The sequence below is a fragment of the Dermacentor andersoni genome, chromosome 2 (genome assembly GCF_023375885.2).
Source record: "Dermacentor andersoni chromosome 2, qqDerAnde1_hic_scaffold, whole genome shotgun sequence".
Taxonomy (NCBI): Eukaryota; Metazoa; Arthropoda; class Arachnida; order Ixodida; family Ixodidae; genus Dermacentor; species Dermacentor andersoni.
In genome coordinates this window covers 59,216,884-59,236,650 of record NC_092815.1, presented here as the reverse complement: position 1 = coordinate 59,236,650, position 19,767 = coordinate 59,216,884, and the positions used below count along the sequence as shown (strand labels likewise).

The window sequence follows — 19,767 nt, the reverse complement described above, 5'->3', positions numbered from 1 at the left end:
TGTAGCGCATGGTTGCAGACGCGTTGCCCCTCCTGCACAACCTTTGTCAACAACCATGGTTGTGCGGACAAGGCCGCTTCCAAGTGAAGCCTTATGCCTCGAACAATAGACAAGCACTTTCACTAATCAGAATGTATTCCTTTACTGCAGTGTGCGTTCCATCTTTTCGCACTGTGCAGTATTTAGTTTAAATGGATCTTGCTTTCTTTTTACATATGTTAGTAAATAATCAGCAAACAACAATTACACATATTATAAAAGAAGCCACCTAATATCCCATCCTGGTGTCGTCTTCGTGGTGGATAATCTCACATTCGGGGTTACGCGCTAAAATGCCATGAAGAGTTCCGCTCACTGCAGTAAACTTATGTTGCCGATAACTCCGAGGGCATATTTTTGGGCGAGCCAGGCAGTCTAAGGGTCGCGTGCAACCGCGTTTCAGGTCATGCATGTATCTCTGTGTGCTATAGTGTGCTCACAGAACGAGTGACGGTTTTTCACAAACAAACAAAAACAAACAAATAGACAAAAGCTGAGCTATAACAAGCCACTTTAAATTCAGCACTTTTGAAACACGCGCTGACAATAAGGCCCGTGTGCGCGGTGGCAAGCGTTGCCATACATTCGGTTCCGGGCTAACGCGGCTCGCTCGAAGCAGTGGTTCGGAGAGCTCTATCGATGCTGTTTCAACTACCTTCGGCCGGACCTGAGGAATTGGAGCCAGGGAGCTCTCATTTGGACCTGCAGCGTGTCCACGTCGACGGCGCGATGGTCTCCTCCAGTGTTGCACTGACGCTACCCCTTCTTTGTGGGACATACTTGTCTTGCTCATTTGATTTGGCTCAACGAAGTTCGTGCGAAGCTGCGGGCTTGGCTGTACTATACTCGTGCCTCCTCTCGTTCCACGTGGTGCGCGAGCAGGTGTGTGTGGCGCAGCAAACCGCACTTGAGACAGTGCATGTTCAGTGGACCGCATCGACGCGTCGCGCACGTGGCAAACAGAAAAAACAGACTGCGCTCGCGGCTGTCACACCAACAAGGTCGGGCATTCCCGGCCGAGCTCTGCGGGACGGGTCATAAAAGCGAGGCAATAATTGAGACGAAAAACGAGAAAAACATCAAATAGAGAAAGGCTTGTACTTCATCATCCGAAGGACAACGGGCTTCAATGTGATCGTTATAAATGCACGAAGCGCTGCCGTTAGCTTTCGGTGCGGACAAGCTGTATATCTGTAAGCAAAAAGAGCGCTGTGGCGGGGGTAACTCCGAAGGTCCCCGTACACATCGAGTTTCGTGCTAGTTACAGCTTGAAACTTTGTCCCCGTGTATACTGCGATGGTAGCTTAATTATTCCGTGTTTCCACTGTCAGCGCACTTTTTCTCCTTCTCGCCGTTATCATGGTTTTACCTAAGCAGAGAGTAGTGAAAGCGCAAAAGAAGGAGAAAAACCGGAGTAAGTTGCTGTTGCTACCCTGTACCGTATAAGATGCGGCAAACGAAGTTTACGAGTCCCTATACTCCACTCTCGCAAGGATTGCATGACCCTTTCCTCATAAAATGTAAGCCAATGGGACATTATAGCGTATAACATTCATTCATTCATTCATTCATTCATTCATTCATTCATTCATTCATTCATTCATTGGGCGCTCAAGCAACTAAGAAATATAGCAATGTGTCAGGCGTTGAGTACACTCGAGAAATAAAAAAAAAACGTGCGCAGCTTGACTGGTGGTGCAAGGCTGGAGTCAACAGCGGAGCTTGTGATCACCTAGCTTATACGTGGTTTGCCTAAGTTGTTTTTAGGGTTTGCGAGGTTGTACTAGGTTTGGCTAAGTAGTTTCTAGGTTCTGCGAGGTTATTGTAGGCTTGGCTAAGTTGTTTCTAGGTTTTGCTAAGTTGTCTCGGCGGACTTGACGCTGGAAGTTTTCCAGCAGTCGCTGGTCGGGATAGCTTTCTCGGCGACGTCGAGCGTTCAGGCGCCGACTCTCGCGCTCCCTGGACTGAAACTCGGGATCCTCGACTCGGCGTCGCCTCTTCTCAGCCGCAGCTTTGGCGCAGTGTTCCGGATCAGCTCGGCGGCGACGCATCGCTTCTCCATTGGCAGTAAGGCGCTCTTCCTGGTAAGCCGTTTTTTCTTCGGTCAGCAGCAGCACGTACGCAAGGAGTAGAGGAGGCGAGAGGTGTGTCGCCGCGCCGGCTGTTCCGAGCTTTTACTCGCCTGTGACGTCATGGCTCCGCCCTACGCGTCTGAGGTGCGAGGAGGTTACGTGGCTCGGTGCGCTCGCAGGTAGTTGCTAGGCAACGCGAGGCGGCGCACAGCTGACCTTAGTTTTCTGTCAACGCTCCACAGCGCAACTAAAGCGTAAATAGTTCCGCTGTTAAAAAAGAAATGAAGTCTAAGGACTTGGCAAAGTTCTGTGGCAACAAGAGCTTTCCGATCACGTGTATTACAGGAAGCCACTGTGCCCGCGGCGACGTCAGCCGTTTCAGCTGCAGAAGGTCACGCTCCAGGCCGCGGTTCGCACTCCGCGTCAAGGCTATTTGCTTAGTGGAAGTTCACTCTATTTAGTTCATTAAGCGGAATACAAAACAAAAAAAAAATACTCTAAGGAGCGCCACATGACGGCAAACGAAATGTCGTTAGTTTCATTCATCTGGGGCTAACCACGTTTTTACATTCTTGGCACAAGTTACGTGAAACACCCTGTACATAGACGCGCAGCACACGTGTCCTCTCGTCGTATTAAATATGAAGGCATTTCATAGCAACGTACTTGATACAATAATGGCATCATCTGCTGGGACCATTTTAAATAAAGAAAAATTGCGTTTTTTTTTTCTTTCGCTCGTTTCGCCATCGCCGCCGAATTTCTAGCTGGTTTGGGCGTGAAGAGAGAGAGAGAGAGAAAATAATGCAGAGAAAGACAGGGAGGTTAAACAGAGATAGTTCCGGTTGGCTACCCTGCGCAGGGGGAAGGGTTTAGGGGAATAGAAAGAGAAGCAGAGTGAAAGGGGGAGATAGAAAGAAAGGGAGACAAGCACGAACAAAGCGCGTACACTACAGAGCGGTAGGGGGCGTCATTCTTAGAGTCTGTCGTGAAGCCCCGTGGACCGCAAGAACCTTAGTAGCGCGAGTAATGCCTTCAACGCGGATGTTCTTTCGGAGCATTGGCCTAAAGCTTTCAGTTCTGAAAGTGGACGATTGTCCAACTGGTCCAGTACTCTGCACATCACTTCTCTCTCAGCACTGTACCGCGGGCAGACACAGATAATGTGTGCTAGCGTCTCGTCGATGTTACATGTGTCGCACGTGGGGCTGTTGGCCATTCCTATGAGGAAAGCATATGAGTTTGTAAAGGCAACGCCTAGCCGCAGACGGTAGAGCATGGTCTGTTCACGTCGTGGTAATCCAGGCGGGAGGTGCATCCGTATGTCCGGAGACAACGAACGCAACCGACACATGGTGAAAACATTCGAGTCCCACAGGGGCAAGGTACACTCACGGGACATCAATCGCAGCTCAGCCGCAGCGTCTGTTCGCGAAAGCGGAATGAAGACTCGTTGACCACTTTCATGTGCAGATCGGGCGGCTTCGTCGGCGTGGTCACTCCGGCGTGGGCGTGAAGACATACACAAATGTTATATGGGCCGTAAGGCTGCATTTCTGACCCTAATGTGATCATGACAGCGTATGGTCAGAAGAGCGCTGAATTTGCGAACAAGATTTTTAGTTATTCATAAGGGTCCTTTTGTGCTTTTAAGAATGCGCATGCTTTTTAACATAGAGTGTAATGACAGAAACTTTCTAGTGTCGTCAGTACCACGACGTGAAAAACGTTTGGTATATTGCTGGTGAGAAGGCTGTATTTTATTCCCAAATTATTCGAAAAATATTCGATATTCGATTCGTTTCTACCACTATTCGATTCAGATTCGATTCGGTCTCAAAAGCTACTATTCGCACACCCCTATTTATTATTTAATGTTTACGACCTCTCATCTGGGGAGGAAGGCCTTCGGTCGTATAATAGCCGACTGTACTCGGAGTATATCTGACAAGTTGTTCTTCAATAAGAATTGAAGAAATAATTAAATATCAAATAAATTCTGAGGTTTTACGTGCCAGCACCACACACAATATGAGGCGTGCCGGGCCGGTGGACTCCAGAATAATTTTGACCATCCGTGGTTATTCGCGGTACACGGGCATTTTTGCATTGTGCCACCATTGATATCTGGCCGTCGCGGCCGGGATTTGATACCAGACCTTCGCGCCTAGTACTTGGAAAAATAATAAAGTTTTGTTTCTGTTACAATAAATTTGTCATATTCGCAGAAATAAAAAAAAAAAACACATAAGCCATTCCACTCCGTGAAGGTGGATGACCAGCGAAGCTGACCCGATCGGCGTTGAGCTTCGGAAGATGTGCCGGCGCATGCGGGTACACGTAACCGTGCGCTGTCGCCAAACGTGGAACCGCCACCTTTAGCAGAGCCTCTGTACACGCGTTTCACTGAACCGAGGCAGGTTACCATTTATTTGCGCCTGCTCACATGTGCCGCAGACTCGAAACTTCGCAACTTCCTTGCTGAAAAAGCACCGCGTCAGCACATCCACCGCCTTCTGGCGTCGCCCTCCCGACCGCATGCTGTTGATTTCCGAGAGGTCGCGATCGCGAACCATAGGCGATTACATATTCGGCAGCTTGACCCGAACTTGCGATCGAGAAATTCTCCTAGGAACCTTGCGTATAGGCGCCGTCGAATCCCGGCACCGCGTCCTCGTGGCGTCGACGTCTCTTTGCGGCATTGTCGGCGTCGCGATATGCGTCGTCGGCTCTTGCTCGTCGCTTGCGTACCACATCGCGGGCACGCTCTTTTTCTCGGGCCGCCGGGTTGGCACGACGTCGATGGTCTCTTTCCCGCCGCTGCTCTCGCTGTCGCTCCTCGTAGGTTGTACGCTGCTCTTCAGGCGTACGGATCACGTGTGGCCTTCACCTAGCAACGGTGGAGCGAGCGAAATGGTACAGAAGTAAGTTTCTCCTCGGTCGTCTCATTAGGCGCACACTACGTCATACATTCTCAAAGCTGCGACGGAGCGCCGTTTTAGACACAGGTGGCCGTTAAACCGAGCTCCTTCACTCCCACTTCTTAGGGGAGAGTGTTTTCGCGCGGACGCCATAAAATCCCGGATCCTAGCCATAGACAGCTTCGCTGTAAAAAGAAAGTTGTCGAACACAGACAGCAAATGTTGAAGCCTGGTTACCCACATAGTGACACTCGTTGGAGGCTCAGGCGGAACAGTTGCCGGCTATGTATGCCAGGCTATCGCCGCCTGCTGCAGCATCAGCAGCAGCACCACGAACAGCAGCAAATGCCGGCATGTTATTTACCGGCGGAGCGCGGGAAAGATGTGGAAAGCCCGCGGAATCGTAGCGTTTCGTAAGATTGCCGCAATCACGGAGATGCGGAAGAACAAGAAGTCCGCTGCCTCATGTAATTTTAATGCGCAATTTCGGTCGATTGCGCAACGCATTGCGCGGAGTCTCCCGTCCGTGAACGAATGCCTTCGTTTGTGTCTTCCTTGGAGGTTCGGTTGGGTCCCTTTGTTGCAATAGGGACCGGTGGTTGGCGCGAAACCTGCTTGTAACCATTGTGGTTCGGCGAAGCCGATCGCAGTTTCCAAGTTGCGGGCAAGCTGTGTACGGACTCTTAATTTCAGAAATGTGTCACTCGATTGCACCAGAGTAAGTTGCAGAATGCAAAAGGCGCTACTACCCGGCGAAAAGAGGCAATCTGTAGCGTCCCTCAAAAGCGCGCAGTATACGCCCGCTCGAGCTCGTCGGCATCCCTTTGGTCGAACACACGCCGCAGCGCTCGCGAGCAAGAAGACACCGCGGGCGGGCGCCCCTCCGCAACCGGATCGGAACGATGCCCACGTCCGCCTGTCTGGCGCCTATATAGCTTGCGCATCCGCGTTTTGCATTCATTGTCTCGGGACGCGCGCGCACACGCGATGGACGCCCGTGGCGCGCTTGGCTGTTGCCTTTGGCGCGCTTATCTCTCCGCGTTATCTGCGCAGCCTCCAGGGCGGCCTTCTCGCTCATCTTCAGAGCCACGGCCGTGCACGTGCGACCGCTCATCGCGGCGCGCCGCTCCGCCGCCGGTGTGCGTGCGTGCTCGCCGCAGCCCCGGCGGCGCACGTCGGAGCGCGTGCCGGCCGGCGGCACGACGCGACTGCGGCCCCCGCCGGTAGCCGCCGCACCGCCGCCACCGCAAGCGAGAGAAGAGCCACCGCTCCGCCGAGCGGAGCCTAATTGGCCGCACGAGCCCGAGCAAACGAAGCAGCCTTTTTTTGTAATCAACATTCTTTGCGTCGTGTGCTGCCCGTCGTCCCTCTCTCTCTCTCCGCAGTGTCGTCGCTCAGCTGGTGGTTGGTCGGCTTAGCGCAGAGCGGCGGCCTGTTCGCTGCCGGCAGGCAAGTGGAAGGAAACCACGACATCCGGAAGCGGCATCTTCTTCATCCTTCCTTACCGTCGCGGATTGAGCGGGCTGCGGCGACAGCTTTCCTTGCCGTCGCGCCTGAATTGTTTCGTCCGGCTTCCGTGGAACGAAGCCGGTGCGCGACGCGATGTCTGAGGATTTTTTTTTACCTATCTTATAGTTTAGCTTTATGCTCACATGGTATGCTTTTCTTCGTCGATGAAGCTTAGAGAAAGCTTAGTTCGTTTGAGAACGAAAAGCGTTCGTTTCGAGCTCCTGGCTCACTCCGGTTCACTTTTCGCTGATAAATTTTTTGCTGCGGCATAGTAGTGTAATCAACCGCGACATAGAGGCAGACAATACCCACTTATAACTCCTTTACTAGACGCGTGACCACCTGGAGCAGCCTTCACGTTCGTTACGCCTGAAGCAACAGAGACTGTTCAAATAAAGCTTAGTTTTAGTTCTCTAAATAAATAAATAAATAAATAAATAAATAAATAAAAGAAACACTGCGAGATTCACTGCGCCTTGGAAGTGAAAGGTAGGGGCCATTGGCTGACGGTACAGTATCAGATGTAAGTACAGAGCTCCAGAAGCTGCGGCAGCGTGGTCTTGCTCCTGTCGGCCATTTATCCTTCCGTGTACTTAGTTGGCGGAGCGTCCTAGGTAGCGCGGCAACCTTAACATTAACCCATTAAAGACCAGCGTGACCATATGGTCACGTTAGTCTGCACAGTGGATTTCAATTAATTAAGATTAGCAAAACGGCACCAAAATCGCCTTTGACATGCCGTTACACAGATTAGGGTTCCCTTTATGGATACCAAGTGGCAGCAGGTGCCCGACGTTTTGTGGGAGCCCCTCGGAAGGGCGGGAATAAGTGTTGCTGTGCGAGTAGCGTCGCCATGCATCACTCCAAGGGATAATGTTTTTTTTTTCACTACTTGTTTGAGCAATAGTCGGATATCCTTACCTCCATATTGCTCTTTGAATATGTGACCTTCGATGAGCATTTGTGAAAGATTAATGTTAGATTTATCCATGAACGAGCGTGTTATCTTGCGCGTTGCCATATGGTCACGCTGGGCCTTTAGGCTACCTAACTTTTTATTTTTTTTTTTAAACTGCATTCTCATTTCTTGCACGGCTGCTGGCATGTTCCCGCAGTAGTTATTTCTTATTTTATTGTCTGAATAGGTTGATGTTGGAATAAATAGCGAAGATACTCGAAGAAGACGATGACGACGTGTCAGTGATTTATATCGACCGCGAGACGCTAGCACCTATTTGGATGAAAAGTCGGCCGATAAAGACTCTGGCGGGCTCATTGACAATCTAATCGGGCGGCAGCTATTAGCCGGCGCTGAAACTGTTTTCTCTGAAGGACGCCGCATTGGTGGATTCGACTCGGACGATGACGACCCAGGTGGGCTAGGTGACGGAACATGAGAGGTTTCTTCTGCTGTAGTTGATGCGGCCATTCCTGCGAAATTATCCACTGCTTCTAAGTGGACGAACGGTGATCTCCAGAAAAGCCTTGGCATATTTCCCTACCCAAACTTTGCTGCTTACAGGGACTTTTCACCTGTTGAGTTGTTCGAAATCTTTTTTGACGAAGCCGTCGTGGAGCTGCTAGGCGAACAAACAAGAAAGTATGCGTTATTTTTCAATATGCCCGATCCGGAGGTTACCAAAGAAGAATTAGGTTTTCTTGGAGTGCTCGTTTTGTCCGGCTAAAACCGCTTGCCAGGGAAAAAGTGCCACTGGGACAGCGGCTTGGATATGAGCAACACGATGGCCTACAAAGCTATGCGAAGAAATCGCTTCGTACAAATAATGCGATGACAATATTGATGGCACTATTGAAAGCAAGGTTTCTGGAGCACTTTCAACCTGTGCGTCACGTGAGCTATGACGAAAGTATGATTGAGTATTATGGTCGTCATGGCTGTAAACAGTTTATACGCGGAAAGCCTATCCGCTTAGGGTATAAAGTATGGTGCCTAAAAGCCAAGAACGGATACCTTGTAAACTTCAAAGTTTATCAAGGCAAGCAGGGGATCCCGGAACATCTGAAAAATATGAAAAGAACTTCGGAAAAGCAGCGGCGCCATTTCTTCAAATGGTGGATGAACTCGCAGCAGAGACGCACGACCTTCCTTTCTTTTTCCTTTGGATAATTTATTCACAGGCATGCCGCTACTCAGGCATCTCAAGCCACAGGGCTACGAAGGCACCGGGCACAGTGAAGCAGAACGGTGTTCCCAAAGAGTGCCCTATCGCTCGACCACAATTCGTCAAGCGCCAACCTCGCGGGCACGAAGAGCCCGTGCTGAGCGACAATGGGATAATTGTTGTCCGCTGGATGGACAATTCTGTAGTAACGATCGTAAGCACCATTCACGGCGTAGAGCCAATGTCATCTGCAGACAGGTACTCTCGTGTTCAGAAGAAGTAATGCACAAAGTATGACGACGCATGTGTATTCCATGATTTAAACCATATCACACTAAATAGGTGCTCGACTATTCGCAATGTATGTTTTTTGTGATATTTCATAGCTTGAAATAAATGTTTTTCAATTCGCGTATTTTGCTGTAGCGTAAGGGCCCAGTGTGACCATATGGTCACGGGCTATATTTCAAAATCTAATTAGGCAAGAGTAATAATTTTTTGCATGTGAATTATTAGTACACAGGTAAGTTAATATATTAGATTTATTTCAACATAGCAAGAAAAAAAAGAAACCGGTCCCTAATGGGTTAATAACATTCGCGGCGAAGGTTCGCATATTGTCGGCCACACTTAGTATTGCAGCAAGAAAAGGAGACCAGAAACTAAATCAGCTGTTTCAGCTACAATTGAATAATTAAGTAGTACCTCAGTCTGAGTGATTTATTGGTCATTTCCTTACAACTACACCTGGTCTATTGGGGGCGCCGTGGGCAGATGACGCTGTATTAAATTTTGACCAACTGTCGTTCTCCGACGTGCACCGATGTCTACTCCCGCGCTTTTTTATGGCCCTGCGCACCACACTGGCATTTATCGACCTGGAAAGGCTTCAGCACTTCACTTAATACACGCAGCCGCAGCTCCTTCACTCCTCCGCCCACGGACGGTTCTAGTAAAGAGTGGGCGCCGTAAGCACAGTGGAGTTCAATAAAGACATAACTATATATTTCTATCTGCACTAGCTCATCTATATCATGTCTCTGTGTGCATAAGTATTAAAAAAGAACTGTACCTGCTCATTTGAACAAACACTACTCTATACCCGAAAATTTATTAATTGCATCCCTCCGTCTCAATCTTCCACTGCCATACACCACGCTTTTCTTCGCATGGAACTCATTCTGATAACCGATAGGTGACCGGTTGCCTGTATGCGCGTATTACGTGGCCGACTCAATTTGACTCCCCTCTACAGCGAATTCTCAGTGACTCCAAAATTCGAAGCTGTAACACGTGAACGTTGACCGACTGCGACGTCAAGATGTCCGGCGTCAACAAAGAGAGAAACCGCTACTCCAAGCTGACGTCAGTCGCAGAGCGCTTTCAAGCGTGCGAGCGAGTCGCGTGATGGAAACGGGAAGACGGAGAAGGGCGGGAGAGGGAAAGTTTGGGAACGGAAAGCCTTGCTGCTGCTGCAAGTGTACGCGCGTCAGCACCGCTTACTTACAGACACGCACACACGCAGCCGAGTCCATTCAACGACGCGCGCGGCGACCGTCAACAGGCGCCTGCGTGTGTGTACGTATATAGTAAGGCGCCGGCGTGGGGGGGCCTCCGCGCGATAAACCTGCGTGACACTCTCCGCTAATCGTCCGCAACAAATGACAGCCTTATCTGACGGGTCGTTTTCACTTTGTTTCCTCGGAACGTGCAAGGCCCCGCGTACAGATAGGACTGCTGCAAACCTTTCCACGAGGGGGGCTAACGGCCTGACTAGGCCCTGGCTGACTGCGCGCATTTTTTGTTTTTTTTTTCTGACGCCGTTGGAACGCGTGTTAGCGACCAACCTGCCAGCGTCGGGTGTGCGGACTCGATTACGTTTTCTGCTCGACGCGTGAACATAGAGAAGGATAGCTTTCAGTTGGCGGTGTGTTTAAAAGGTGGTAACTGACCCGAACGTTGTGCTTTTCATTTTGCCGTGCTTAAACTATATATATCTCAAATGTTTTTAATGCTCACCTAACTAAACGTTCGCGGGAATATTCTGCCAACATTTGCATTTTTACATTGCATGGTCACTCGTGAAATGTTCATGTTGTAACGAACGCGTTATCTTAGCGATGTCGCTGTCAAAGTGGATCTTTCCCTCTCTGTATTAATCGCACTTAGAAAAAATACATAAATACGATTTCAAGAAGACAGTTACGGCTTAAGCAGTTCCTTGCGAAATTGTCGTTTTTTCAATCTGTCGAATGTAACAATAGTAAAGGCGGTCCCTTATTCCGTGCTGGCGAAGTGTTTCGTAAGCCGATGACACTAAATAGTATATATGTATACATTTTCTTTTCACTATTGCGTTAAAATGGCGTCCCCTCGCTTTCAGTCTGCGCTGCGTTCTTTTTGCGTATGCCGTGACACGTCAGTTCGCGGTAGGTCCTTCTTCGTGACCCCTATCTCATCCTCATACTCCCAAGGGTAAACGGCGTTATTTTCGCTTTAACCGCTCATTATGGAGAAGCTGTAACATCGTCACCGGTAAGCGGGGCCCAATTTACTCGTGGGGTGGCAAACATGCTCGGGGTGACGACCACTGCCCCTGTAAAAACAGATCGGTCGGGGAAGGACACGCGCTAAACAACCCCCGGATCACGCTCGCGTAGAGGTAACGGCGAGCGTTGCACGAAGAAGTGAAGGGAGGGAAACGATGGGTTCCCTTTCCTCCTCGTTGCTGGAAAGGTTTGCTGTAAGCGTCAAAGCAGAATTACGTGCTGCGGGTTCTTCGTGTGGAAAAAGCGTTCTAGTTTTGTTCCTTTCTTCTTCGCCCCCTCCCCCCCCCCCCCCTTTTTTTTTTTTTCTGACACAACTTGTATTACAACGATAGCTGTTATGAGCTAACTTCCCATTTCGTGTTGATGATCCGCTGCCGGTGTCTGGCAGTGTCCTTCGCGGGCATCCCAGAATGCTTTGATGCGAATCAGCGACGCAATAGCTGGCCACAGCATTATGTGCAGTAATCTTGCACTGTTCCGCGCCGTATCGGTTGTCATTTGCAGAAGCGCGCAAGTATTCTACTTCCGAGGAGTCCGGTTCTTCTTCGTTTGTGGAACTGGCGCTCTGCGGTAAAGAAAAGACACGGCTTTTCCTTTCTCCTCTTTCCTATCCTGCCTTTCGGTTTACGATGATGAAGCAAAGAAGCTACGAAATGAGAGTGCCATGTTATATCTCGTGACTCTTCCTCGACGACGCTGTCTTGCGCCGTTTCGCGCCCGGGTGGTGTCGCGGCTTTCGTATAAGAACCGCAGCACACCCGGCTTCCGGCAACTGGCGCAAAACAAATTCCATCGAGAATGGGTCTTTAGGGACGCCATGCGCTCTTTGTGCGCTATGCTGTGTTTGGCACACACACGGCTCTTTCGGTTTGTTGTGCCGTGGTCGTCTGCGAGCGACGACTGCGCGGCAAATGACTTCATCGTGTTTTATTGTTCTGTCAGTGCGAAGCGGTATATAGTATACAGTGCGCCGTCTGGAGTTTTTGCTTTCTGTAGCTGTCTAGCACTGCATTATGCATTGCGGTGTGCCGTGCTCCGTACAGTGTTCATCGTACTTCGTTTTTGTTTCCTTGTCTTATTTGGGCTGTGTGTAACCCTCGGCAACTTCTTTTGTTTTCTGTACTCGCGGGTTTCGCTCAGTCGTCTGCAGCATAAAACTACTAGATTCGCTGCGGCGTGCACCTGACTGAATGCAGCGCGGTTGGTCTTTAGGCCGTCGGTGTTTCGCGTTTGGAACGAGGCTCCCTGTGCAGCGGCGTTGTTCGCGCTGGGGCCTTTCATGTACGTTGATCAGAACACGTTTGCTTTTCGGTGAAGCCTTCGTAGGGCGCGGTCTGCGTCAAATACTCAATGAAGCAGCGGCATTGGTGTGACGCCGGTGTACGTGCAGAAATGACTTCTGCACGGTATGCGTGTTGGCACGGGCCATCCTTCCTACTTGTACACTTCTTTTCTGCCGCTGGGTGCGTGTACCGCAGTAAATACGCTGTTGCTGCACGGAACATCTCCCGAGTGGAGCATGTTAGCTGACCATTGGCGCACACTGCATGCTATAAGACAGTGTCGCCCTTCACGGTAAAGAAAGAAAACATGGAAAAGCCAGTCGGCACTAAAGTAGCTGTTCGGACTATGACAAGAATGCGTGCGCTCGTGTGTACGTGCAAGGTTCCAGTGCAGCGGATGGTGACTTGCCTTGTCCCTTCCGCATACCAGCACTGTTTAATGGCTTGAAAGATGGTGCGTGTGTATGCTGTGCGTGTTACTGTGGTGTCCATGCGTGGGGGAAGGGAGGGAGGGTAGGGGTTGCCCCAACAGCGTCGTCTGCGTGCATACTGCATGTTGTGTGAAATACTTGCTATTCGACAGGCGTTTCTTCTTTGAGGCACGCGTGCTCCCGGAAGGACCCGCATTTCTTCTTCTTCTTCTCTCTGCCTCAGCAATACGCTTAATCTTACTGTAAGGGCTCCCATTCCCAAGCATGTGTAATACAATAACCACAGTGCGCGAAGTGCCACGGCGGGGCGGGTGCGTCGTATACACACGTACATGCACCCGCGGCGCGGCGCGGGCACGTGAGGTGCGCGCCTCGCGTCGTTTGAAACTCGCGTGGCACGCGGGCGTACGCATGTGTAAACATTCAGGGCCCATGACGCAATCGCGCGTGACGCGGCCGCGCTGCGTTCTGTTTTGGGACGGCGCCGGCTCGCGTGCCAGTCCTGTGCTCCCGGTGAACTTCTGGCGCGCCCCGTAGCTGGCATTGTGTGACGCCTTTGTTCTCCCACCCACATCGCGCAGTGGGCGCCTGCTGTCAGTCGGCGCCGCTGCATCGCCCGGGGCGGCACGACCGTGCAACGTCTCGGCTGTGGGTGCTAAATAAATTTGTTTATTCATTGCCATAGCAATTATATGCGCACTCGAGGGACGTTGTCGCAGCCGTGCTGATGCGGCCCGCGCGCTCAGACGCGAGCGACGGGCAGTGCGTTTTTCTGCAACAAAAAGAGGCCTAGCTAAGCGGACGCATCGTCACGCTCCGGCCTATCGGCTTTGCAGGAGATCCGGGGCACCGTTCTGCCTACCGCTACTGACACGAGCGTTGCGCGCACACGCTTGCGTTCCTGCTGATCAACGGTGTGCATACCACACCTTGGCGCATGCACTGGTCCGAACAGGACAGACAGTAAACGTCAAGCTGAAGCCATCTAATCCTTTCATTGGGCGCCGGCAAAACGCGGGTGGTTTCCCGTCATTCTCGTCTCGAGCACCATCGAAGAGCGACGCCTGTCGGCGGCGCTCCTCAGTGCGCGCCAACATTATGAGAAGCCTGGTATAGTTGCTGCAGGGTGCTGTTTCTGCCGCGCAGCAGCAGTTGCCTCGCGTGCTGCGTCGCGCCAACACGTCGCCGCCGTATATAGTTAGGATGTATGTACGCGAGCGTATTGTGTGGGCGTTCGCGTCCGTGCGTGGCGCTCGTGCGTATCTGCTGCACTTAGTGTCAAACATAGAAGAGACACTGTACAATACCGTGCGATGCTTGCTGTACGGTTCTCATACTCACCCCGTATGGCTTTCTTATTATTTTTTTTAATATCTCGCCATTGCCATTACTTCCAAGGTGTCTACGATCTGGCCACGTTCCCGAGTGCAACGCGATACCGCGAGAGACCCCCCACTCTTTAGTTGACGCGTGCTTTCGCCGGCCCACATGATGACGTCCTCGTTGACGTTCCCTTTCCCGGCATTCGCAGACGAGCTACCCGCGGAGAGCTCGGCCGTCGTGCACCCGCAGCGAGTGACCGCAGGCGGCCGCTTCCTGAGCCACGCGGTTCACCACGCCGCCAACGCGCAGCACGCCGCCCGCCGGCGCAGGTCCCCGGAGCTGGGAGCCGAGCTGGACCCCGGCATCCACGTGCGGCTGCCGCTGCCGGGCGCCGAGCCGCCGCTCCTGCTCCGTCTCGAGCCGAACGGCCGCCTCCTGGCGCCCGGCTTTGTGCTGGAACGCCGGATCGGCTACGGATTGTCTCCGAGCTACGGCGTGCGCAACCTGACCCGGATATCCAATCCGGGCTGCTTCTACACGGGTTCACTGCGCGGTGGGAACGGAAGCCTGGCGCTGTCCACCTGCAATGGCCTGGTGGGTTTTTCGCCATCCCCGCTGTCGCTCTCGCGCGCCCCGCGATCGCGGCGCGGACGGGTGTTGCGTGGACGTGTTCCGTGCTGAAACTGGCGTGTCCTCTTTCGCGTGCACGAAGAGCGCCCGCGAGGAGTTCTTCGCGCAACAACGCTTCGCACGCTTGCTTCAAGGGGAAACCTAACCCACTGGAGTGAGTTAGGCCCTGGATGCTGTCAAGCGGTGGCATTGAAAGGAAAACTAAAAGAGAAAATATTCGTTGTCGTCGACACGATGCGGCATTGTAATGCGTAGTGGTAAGATGGAAACGCGGGGCTCTTTAGCGATGGCTTTTCCAAAGGCTCGCCTCTAATAGGCGACACTACGTACAAAAGAGGCCAGACAATCTTCTGAAAAGCAATAAGAAATTGCATATAGAAAAATAAAAATATCTACACACCTTGTCGTTCACGTCATCACTTAAATTCAGTCGGCACTGTGTCATATAGTGTTGCTTCATTACGCGCGCCTATTCGGCATCCTAAGATGCTAATCTCCAGAGCCGAATACACGCGTATTTCCCTAAGCGCACTAAGCGCGAAGGAAGGGCTTCTTTATTTTTTGCCCCCTCTCAGTAGCATTTGAATTCACGTTGAGTTAGTTTCGAGCAGAACGATCGCTAGTTCACGTTGCGTCTGTAGTGACTCCTGTTGATCACAAATATCCACGACTTCAGAGGCGGACGTTAATTGTATGGATGAGCCTTGATGCTGCCGTTGCACAAATTTCTAACAGCGGTGGGTGATCCTAACAAACTGGGATCTTAAGTGGATCTCCTTATGTACCCTTCCTTTCAGTCGAAAAATACACTCTATCCCGTGCTTTCAATGCTGATGTTGTATGAGTCGTGTAGTATTCTGATTGAAATAAATAGGAGACGTATATACTACGGATGCCTTATTGGCGTCATATATGGCACAGCGGCTCGTCGACGATACGCTGTTCCAGTTAGCATACACTCTAGTGAGCGTCGTTTCAACATCAGTTCTCCACGCTGTATCACGGCGACTCTCTCTCCCTATCTCTCTATCTCTTCACTCAGTCACCGATAACGAGGAGGGCCCGTCCACCAGCCGCGAGGTGCTCACGTATTGACCAACAAATAAAGCGCACTAAACCTAGCACCTGACCCCTGGTACATTCTACGTCGCCGCGGTGGCGCGTGCTTTCTCTTCGATCAAGTTCAAAAGCACGCGGAAAAGGCGACATGCTGTATTTCACCCTAAAATCCGCTTAACTTAAAATTCCAGAAGCACAGTGTCGTAGGTCGCTGAATGTTTCGAAGGCTGCTCACTGGGGCGTCGCGCTTCCTTCGTTGCTGCAGTTGTACACGTATGCACTGCGTTACACACTAAGGGCTCTGGAAGGTATCGTTCCGTTTGCGCCGCAGTAATGTAGGTAAGTACAACGCACTACTACTGGCGGAAGTGTTGCATTATTCCCGCACTCATTCGTATCCAGTTAGGCCGCGGACCCTTTGAGGGCTCAGCAGTGCCACTGATTTTCTGTTTCCAACACTGGCGCTGTGATCACGAAAGGTATCGGGTTCCGATAGAGGCCAGCTGACTCGCGTGAGCCGGATTCACCGGCGGTGCGCTTGCGCACTTTGTCTAGTTGCCAGTGGTTCCGGGTATCGGGGGCGCGCCAGCGAATGTGAAGGGGGACGCTCGATCCTGGAGCGATAGCTAATCGGGAACACGAGTGCGGTTGCCGCCGACCTTGACTGCGCGTGCAGCTATAGAAACACACGCATCGCGCCGGCACGGCACCGCCGATGCTTGTACCGCCTCCAGCCCCTCCCCCCCCCCCCCCTCTTCCCATTCCCGCTGGAAGAGATACCAACCACCGCTCGCACGAGACCCTCATCACGTGGAGAACAAACTCCACCGCCGCTATTATTTTGCCGACCTGCGTGGCCCGCTCGTTCGAAGGGCACGGGAAACGGTATCTACCGATGGCGACGAACCAGCGGGCAGCCAGGTGGCTACGCAGCGAAACGCTCACACGCAGGACGCAAACGCAGGCCACGGCGCCTTGCGTTTCCTGTAAGAGATTCTTTCGCGCCTTAGGAGCTCGGAATCAAAACCCGATTTCCTGATTCAAATGCATGTAAAACGGAGAAATGCTTTCATGAGGTAACCGCCTGATCGAGTTGAATGAAATTTGTTGCATTTGATAGAGAACGTTGTATTCTATATAGTAAATCTAGGAAGTAGAATTTAGTTCTAGAGCCTGGGGGGGGGGGGGGGCGAATTTTTTCCATAAGCTCCCGAAAATTGGTAAGATTAAAAAAAAGAAGAAAAGAAAGAAAATAAGCTTCAGCACGGAAGTTTACAAATCCATAACTGTGCACCAAGAACAGATATCGCAGTTCTGTAAACTGCATCGGTTAGAGCTTGTGAAGCCGACAAACTTGATATATGAGCTTACGGCTTACCTAAATTTGTTACTATGCTTACGGTTTTTTTAAGTCCGACTCTCTAATTAGTGGTATATTCCACAGTGATGCATAATAGATCAGGTTTGTCCGCACTAAATATATTATTAGGTGCACTTTACGGAATTACAATGTCGTTTTTCATTGCCGAGTTTCAATGTTGTAAACTTTATAGGTTGCTTTATGGAAGCTTTAGTACTTTCAAAAATTATTCTTAAAGAAATTCCCGGTCTAAATAAAAATCTGCTTGCTACAGTTACTATATACATTTCAACTTTTTCTTTTAAATGCAACAAACCCCACCAAAAGCGCTGCAGTTGTTGCCGAGGGAAACGATTTCTCCGTGCACGCGTATTCAAATAGGATCGGCCGAGCTAAAGCTTCCTCTTATTGCAAGATGCCGTGCAGTAAGCGCTGGCTCGCCCGGCAGCAAGGCGTGCTGATGCCATGGCCACCCATGTAAGCCATTCGCCAGCGTTAATTGGGTTTCTCAACTTCTTCATATTTGGGCGATTTCATTCTTGTGCCATTCGGTGTAGAGAGGGGGGGGGGGGCAAACGAAAGGCAAGGAGGTTAACCAGATATTATCTCCGGTTGGCTACCCTGTACCGGGGGGGGGGGGATGGGTTGAGATATATGCGAGCAAAAGAATACGAAAAAAAAAAGCATATCCTATACAGCACTGTTTCTGTGGGCGCTGTCACACGGCCTGCAGAGGCGTTACATAGTAGTGTTACGCAGTTTCAACGTCCCCCTAATACACTCTACGACACAAAGTGCACAGTCACAACTTGTCACACTGTCCGGTGTCCTTTAAATAGCGCAGCAGTACCTTCATAGCGGCTCGCGGTGATGTTCGTGTAGGCCAGTTTCCAAACACGTTGTTTTCCGTGAGTGGGCGCTTGTCCAGTGACTGTTCTTTGCGTGTTGAAGCGAGGGCACTCGCAAAGAAGGCGCGGGATCGTTTCGCTGCACCCGCAGAAGTCGCAAAGTGTATATGTTCAACTGGTTATATGCCCATCCTTGGACCGATCCTCCAGAATGGCTATGTGCCGCAGTAAAGAATGCTTAGCTATGTTTACATATGCGTCCTACTTCCCTGCGCATGCACATCTCATCACCATACTTTCCTCGACAATCATTACACATCGCCTTCGTACTCGTGAGATATCGCCCCGTCAACGTCTCACTCTGTGCACCCACCTGGCGTTTGCACTTAAGCATAGCTCGTAAACTGTGCAGTGCATAAACATTAATATTGCATGAGAATAAAGTTCTGACTAGTGCGGTTCATTAATATAAACGTTCCACGAGATTATACGTTGTATGGGATGAAAATAACCGTAATTTTAAGTGGCTGCGTTGGAGTTGTGTAGCATTTACTTAACGGCTTCGCATAGATTCCAACACGTACGTTTTTGGGTTCTACTTCAGGGCCAATCGTCTCGCTTTCTTTTTTCTTTCTTTTTCTTTTTGTATACGCGATTCTACCTCAGCGATGCTCCAAGAATCATCCATATGTAAGATGTCAAACTGCCCGCCTGTCTTTGGCAGTTCAATCATGTTGGGCAGTTGACGACGTACCTACACTGGCGCGTACGCCGATAGGCAAACTTTTGAATGAATTGAATTATGGGGTTTTACGTGCCAAAACCACTTTCTGATTATGAGGCACGCCGTAGTGGAGGACTCCGGAAATTTCGACCACCTGGGGTTCTTTAACGTGCACCTAAATCTAAGTACACGGGTGTTTTCGCATTTCGCCCCCATCGAAATGCGGCCGCCGTGGCCGGGATTCGATCCCGCGACCTCGTGCTCAGCAGCCCAACACCATAGCCACTGAGCAACCACGGCGGGTGATAGGCAAACTTTTGAATTAAACTTTTGAGTTTTGAAAAATTGAAAGGAAAGACGCGTGCTGCGTGGTTCCAGTTTTACTGCTTGCCCTCTGTGAACTCTAAAACGGCTGTCGTTTCCCTCTATTGACAGAAAGAGCGAGAAGAAAGACTCGTGTATCTTCCGCGAAGACCGGCTAGTTGTCGCGCACGTATCAGCCACATGTAACGGACCATTTCCGACTACGTGACGCGCAATATGTATGAAGACATTTGAATAATTTCATTTCATTTTTTTTTAATACAAACGCACCCTCAATCGCGTAAATCACATTCAGCTGCCATACGCTTAGGTGTGCGACGTGCTTTGCGTTCTGAACGTGCGATCCGAACGCGCCAGTTTTCGTAACATTGAAGCACTGCAGCGCATATATACGGCGCGTTTCGACATGACGATGTTGCTGTGTCCTTGCTGGATTGCAAACAAGAAAGAAAGAAAAAAGGAAAGAAAGAAAATTGAGCTGGTACAGTGGTTACCCAATATTGTGGATCCACGCCATGAAGCTAGTGGCAACCGCTCTGTTCGAACTCAAGCTGAATCGAATAAAGAAGCGA

At 50.7% G+C, this 19,767-nt stretch overlaps 1 protein-coding gene across 2 annotated transcripts in view; it reads left to right on the top strand.

Moving 5' to 3' along the window:
• LOC126542246 (A disintegrin and metalloproteinase with thrombospondin motifs 7-like) overlaps positions 1-19,767 on the top strand; it is a 152,502-nt gene that overhangs the window by 27,695 nt on the left and 105,040 nt on the right. Inside the window, exon 2 of one of the 2 annotated variants that reach the window (XM_050189220.3) lies at positions 14,459-14,844. The exons of the other annotated variant lie outside the window; for it this stretch is intronic. Coding sequence (XP_050045177.1) covers positions 14,459-14,844 — 386 coding nt within the window. The remainder of the gene's footprint in view (positions 1-14,458; positions 14,845-19,767) is intronic. 2 annotated transcript variants of the gene reach the window in all.